This window comes from Cariama cristata, unplaced genomic scaffold, assembly GCF_000690535.1.
Source record: "Cariama cristata isolate BGI_N322 unplaced genomic scaffold, ASM69053v1 scaffold23340, whole genome shotgun sequence".
In the NCBI taxonomy this organism is placed as follows: Eukaryota; Metazoa; Chordata; class Aves; order Cariamiformes; family Cariamidae; genus Cariama; species Cariama cristata.
In genome coordinates this window covers 35197-41236 of record NW_009596678.1, presented here as the reverse complement: position 1 = coordinate 41236, position 6040 = coordinate 35197, and the positions used below count along the sequence as shown (strand labels likewise).

The 6040-nt window shown below is 46.7% G+C and overlaps 1 protein-coding gene across 1 annotated transcript in view; it reads right to left on the bottom strand.

The window, feature by feature from the left end:
- Positions 1 to 3069: 3069 nt before the first annotated feature.
- Positions 3070 to 6040, bottom strand: part of HMOX1 (heme oxygenase (decycling) 1) — a 6337-nt gene continuing 3366 nt past the window's right edge. Inside the window, exons 3-5 of the mRNA XM_009707116.1 lie at positions 6021 to 6040; positions 5296 to 5404; positions 3070 to 3803 (exon numbers count right to left, since the gene is read on the bottom strand). The exon at positions 6021 to 6040 is cut by the window's right edge and continues 496 nt beyond it. Of these exons, the coding sequence (XP_009705418.1) occupies positions 3667 to 3803; positions 5296 to 5404; positions 6021 to 6040 (266 nt within the window). The 3' untranslated portion in view covers positions 3070 to 3666. The remainder of the gene's footprint in view (positions 3804 to 5295; positions 5405 to 6020) is intronic.

The window sequence follows — 6040 nt, the reverse complement described above, 5'->3', positions numbered from 1 at the left end:
CCAAAGGGTTAAACAGTTTAGTTAAATTAGCAGAAAAACAGGCACCTTCTTTAGCCTGGCATCCCAAAGTTGGGAAGCATTAAGAAAACAAAGAACAAAAGATAAAAAGGGACCCTGTTACCTAAGTTAGTAGGTAAGAATGCAGAAAGAGACCCTCAAGAGAGGGAGATCTAGGCCTGAAGGGAGCCAGGCTGGTGACACGTTACCACCCACAGACAGCAACAACACAGAGGAGCAGGACAGAGGTCATTGTGGTGGTGGGAGATCGCGACCTCCCACTCAAATGGCCCCCCCGAAAGAGGGCAAAGCCCCGCTTGGGGAGCATGCGCAGTTGATAGGAAGGCTTCATTAGTGCTTACCGAGGATGCGTACTAATTTACATTAGAAGCAGGAAACTTTTAACCAATCCTAAGTGTGAATAGCAGTGAATATGCAGTGTACTATGAATATGCAAATACTTTATTGTATATCTTCATTTGACTTGGTGTACGTGCGAGGAGGAAAGACCCCCCCGTGCACCCAACACTGCAAAAAACCCATGTCGGCTTTCTAAACTATCATTTGGTTTAGAGAGTTTTTTTGGTTAAGTTTTTTGGTAACACTAGGCCTAGGCCTAGGCCTGGTCTGGCTGGCTGTGGTGCAGCAGGCCCACAGCCACAGAGGGCAGGGCAGAGGAGAAACTCCCTGGATGTGGTGGGATGTACTGTGGGGAAATGGCGGGTAGGTGGTCTGGCCAGGGGACCACAGGGATGGCAGAGGCTGAGCACCAAGACGGCATGCAAACAGGCTGCTGCTGCCTCAGGATATGTGTTCTCCGGGATGGTTTTCTCCTGACTAGTAGTCAGTTTTGGGGGAAGGCTGGCAGGTCGTTGAGCAAGCGGTTTGGCCCTTCAAAAATGATGGTAGGGCGCATCCTAAATGAAAACAAAGCTGGGAAGTGTAGTGCGTTGCAAGGGCGGTTTTAACTGCAGCGGGTGGAAAATAAAGACCGTCTCGTCGTTGCAGAGAAACCAACTCCTATGTTGCAGAGAAACCAGATACATTCGTAAAGATCATAGCTAAGTACAAGCAAAGCTTTAATCTTCACTTCTGAAGACTTCTTTAGGCTCAATCTGGAGTTCTTCAGTGTGGGTTGAGCAATAGCTGTGAGATACTCAAAGAACCAAACTTCTTCTGCCATGAGCAGGGAGGGGATGATGTCAGTTTGAATGCAGATTTCCTAACTCTGAGGTCACAGTTACGATCCCTTTGGGCAACGGAGAGGGGCTGAGTGTGGTAGAGTGCATTTCTGAGCTCATGGGCATTTGTTTCCATGTTTGGGATGTTTAGTTATTCAGCATGGTTGAATGAACATAATGATTTAGTTGGGGTGCGTTAGAGGGACTGAATAGGTAGAGCTTCATATAAATTTGAATGATTAAGTTCTTGTATTTGAATACCTATCAAGCCTCATATCCCTGCTTTTCAAACATCCGACTATCTTTTTTAAGAATTAACTATTTTTTCTGCCAGGGCTTGGCAAATGGGTCTAAATAGAGAAGTATTAAAGGAGATTTCAGAAGGGACATAAGGTAGATAAGAGCCTGAAAATAATGACAGTCCCTCTTTCCCACTGCTTATTCTCAGCAGGACCTGTCTTCTGATTCTTGCTCTTTGAGCAGGTTCAGTGCCGGTCGTTAAAACAGATCAGTAGGAAAGCATGTCTTCAGGATTAAGGTCACAGCCAGAACAGGCAGCATCATGGAGACAGGTTGATCACAGAGGTTTTCTGGTAAAAAGCGAGGAAAGGACTCTGAGATGAAAGATAATGGCCTTGTCAGTACTTGCTGTGCCATACCTGAACTGCAGCCTCTCCTGCAGTGACTCCTATGTTAGAAGATCTTCCAAAGCAGATAGGGCCTATGGCCATAACAGTGGCTGGCCACAAAGTCAGCCATCCAGATCTGCCTCAGCCAAAAGGGGGGGGAAGAAAACTGTGTGCGTGGGCTGCTCCAGCAGTGCTGTGTGTTTGGAGTGTCTTTAGCCATGCCATGTCAGCGTGTCCACAGAAGGGCAATGAAGTTGGTGGAGGGCCTGGAGCACAAGTCTGATGGGGAGTGGCTGGGGGAACTGAGGTTGTTTAGTCTGGAGAAAAGGGGGCTGAGGGGAGACCTGATTGCTTTTTACAGCTACCTGAAAGGAGGTTGTAGTAAGGTGGGTGTCGGTCTCTTCTCCCAAATAACAAGGGATAGGACAAGAGGAAATGGCGTCAAGTTGCACCAGGGGAGATTTAGATTGGATATTAGGAAGAATTTCTTCACCAAAAGGGTTGTCAAGCACTGGAACAGGCTGCCCAGGGAAGTGGTGGAGTCGCCACCCCTGGAGGTATTTAAAAGACACGTAGACGTGGTGCTTAGGGACATGGTTTAGTGGTGGTCTTGGCCATGCTAGGTTTATGGTTGGACTAAATGATCTTCAAGGTCCTTTCCAACCTAAATGGTTTTATGATTCTATATGTGTGCTGAGTCCTGGGAGTAAGTTGGGTTGGTTTGTTGCCTAGGTGAGGGCATGCAGTTGCATGCTTGATGTCTCCCATTTAGCTGCCTCGTAGGATAAAAACCTAGTGTGCATTTCATTTCTGGGTGGTGAAAACGTACTTGCTTTTCTGATTCATGCTGAAGTGCTTGCAAAGGCAGTCTGGTAATACAGCCTGTAGCTGGTAGTGGTCAGGGAGAGCTGTCCTGGTTTCGACCAGCTGAGGGTCCCGTCACTTTTTGGTTTTAATAGAATAGCAACGAGCTCTTATGTATGGCTTCCATCCATTAAAAATACTTTGTACGCTCACAGAATTTCATGCCATTTCTAGAAATAGAGACCAGTGTGTAGGAGCTGAAGAAACCTGCCCCAGCTTGTAACAGGTTATTGTTAGCACTGAGTGGGAGCAGAGTCTGGCTCTGATGATAGCTCCCACTTTTGCTTAGTGTCATGTCTGTGGAGGCAGCAGCTCCAAAAGACATAAAACTGAGAGGGAGAAAGACACCCCCTTTGTCCCCAGGTAAGGCTTTAATAATAGGAAATACCAGGCCTGAAGACTTTACATTGAAGTTTATTATGTGTATAAATTATATAACCAGACAAGAGAATGACAGTGTATCTTCAACAACCATCTTCTGCTTTTTAAAAATTAAAAATGATTGGAAAAAGAATTAACAAAGACCTACTAGTGTCATATAAAACAGTCTATAACCTGCAGGAGCTGTGTGGCTCCACAGAAAGTGATCACAGTATTATCTAGCAGTATAAAAAACTGAGCAAACAGAGCTCTGGGGAGCTTCGTATTTCTGAGGAGAGACAGATGTCAAAGCTGCATTTCTGATCCGGTAGGATTTTTGCAGGCACTCTGTAAAGCAATGACAATTCTTGACCATTGTTTTTAGCCTTTTCTACCCTTAGTTTTTGGTGATAAAGTTTGTCTCTGAGAAGACCTTACACCAAGCATGGGAGAAACTTTGCCTGAACCCCCTTACAGCACTCCCTTTGATTTCTGGGGAGAAAAGTCTCCTAGTGTTAGTGGCAGAGCCAAGATCACAGTACCCAGCTGGGGGGAACTTCTCTCACAAGGACTGGGGAAGGTGGATTAGTTCAGGGTGAGGAAAGGCACGAAGAGAAGGTGAAGGTCCTGCTCTTTCACATGGCAAATAAGCCCACGGCAACTGTCATGGCTAGGAAGCCGAGTGCCAGGATCCACCGCACCAGGGGAGTGCTGGGTATCATGTCTGTGTGTCTCCTGTTGGTCCTCTCACTTTCTTTCCCAGGCGCTGGACCTAGATCAAATAGGGAGGAAAGAAAAAAGGCGGATGAGAAGACATTGAGGCAAGAAGCTGCTAGTATGCCATGCTTGTTCTCCCCAGTGCCGGAGCAGACCCTGCTGGAGTTGTCAAGGGGAGAAGGAGGAAACTGAGGGGAAAAAGCAGCAGCAGGGTCTGCTCTCCTGGGGTAGGTGAAGAAGGGAAGCGGCGGACTCAATGTGGGAATCACAAAGGCTCACAACCCCTCTGCCTGTACGTGAGTACCGGCCTCTTCCCTTGTCTCCTTACAGGCTTATAAATGCACTGCCCAGCTCCATCAAATGCCTGATCTTTACAGAAGACAGCCAAATACTTAAGCCAGAATTTTAAAAGGCATTTTGTCTCCTACTTCTCATTGATTTAATTGGCCAGGCATCTAGTGACCTTAAACAGTCTTCAGTACTCCAGACAAATAATTTTCCCAGTACAACTTCAGAATGGGATTCCTCATCCAACAGCAAATTTTTCTGAAAATCCTACTTTTATGAGTGTATTGGGACAGGAGTGGCACAGTTTCACCGAGAACTTTTACTGCCTTTCCCAAAGAAGTTGCTTTAAGCTTCATTGCCTAGAGATGTGCAAGATGAGGTTTGCTTTTCATTCTTTGCAACAGGAAAACTGTGGTTCAATCTAGTAAGCACAGAAAAATCTCCCTTTTAGTTTCAGAATAGGTAGGTCATAAGGGCTTTTTTATTTGAACCACGTGTTATTAGGGAAACCGCTGTCCTCTGGAAACCTCTGAGCCTGAGTCAGTTACAAGCCTGACTTCATGAAAAGGGATTGCTCTGCTTGCAGCCACTGCTCGGGCTTTGCCCAGTTCGGGATCGGTGCTGGCCAGTACTGGGGCTTTTTCAGTTTTGCAAAACTGATGGGCAGCCTGTGCATCCCCGCTTCCCAGCTGGTTACATTGCACCATCCAGAAAAATGCTCACTATAAACCCAGCACACTTTCAGGAGTGTTTTCAGTAAATACTTCTGGAAGGCAGGAGAATGACCAGAGGGAGATTTAGTCCAAAAGAACAGGCCGTTGGACAGGGCTATATGTCCGAAAGACTATGTGTTCTGCCAGCATCAGAGCACCGTGGCTGATCTCCTGGGCCCAAAATTGCTGCCTTTGCTTCTGTGAACTCAAGATCAGTTTTCCCTGTGGCCAAAACTCATGTGGTGAATGAACCTTACACTTTTTAAAACCTAAGAGGAGGAGGAGAGGGGAGTCTCTTCTTGTAAAGCTCCCTCATTGGCACTATTTCTGGAGAGCCCACGTGTGTCATCCTTGCTCTGTCATGTCTAGAAGGAGCTTTGCACACACCAGTGCCTCTCCTTGCACTACCTTCTGATGGCTGGAGAAGAGACAGGGCAAGCACCTCATGCTCATTTCTCAATGGCTTTTACAAACAAGAAGAGAGGAAAGGAGGAGACCAAAACCACAAGGGGCAATGTTAAACGCCTGCCCTTAGAAGTATCTTACCGTATTCATTTGATTTGTTAATATTCCTTGTGCGAAGCTCTGCTTTCGGCTGCCCAGGGTGACCGTTCTCCTGGCCCTTAGACACCAGCCCCTGCAGCGCCTCAAACACCTGAGAAGAGGGAACACTGTCTCATTATGTGGCCTCCTCTTCTTCTTACACTGGACCCCTTACCCCTGCCCCAGGCACTTTAGGAACTAGAGGCAGACACAAACCTTCAGTCCAAATCTCCCAGTACTTTTTGCACAGAACATAATCTGCCTGTGGGGTCAAAAACATGTCTTTCAAACTCCTTGTTCCCTTTACAGGTTCTCCCTGAAGCTTCCAGCTTAGGAGAAGACTATTGCCCATCTTCTGATGGGAAGGAAAGCAAGATAGCTGTGCATCTAGTCAGCATCCACAGGGGACCTGTGGAGCTGTACTATAAAGGTAGGTCAGATAGGTGGTGATCCCCACTCCCAGTATAAACCCTCATTCATGTCTAAATAATGGCACACGGAAGAGAGTGAATTCAAACCCTAAGGGAGGGAGAAGACCTTTTCAGAGACCAGCCTTTTACTAGACTACCAGATTGGACAAGTGTAGCCATGAAACTCTGACTAGCTTGCCCTAATCCACAACTTCCCATAAGCTCCACAGCAGAAGTACCGGCTTTGCCTTTCCCCTGTAGGTATTATCTTGTTTCTAAAAGGGTGAGGGCAGGCAGGGCTGGGTGGTTGTTACTCACCTGTATATTTAGCAGGCATG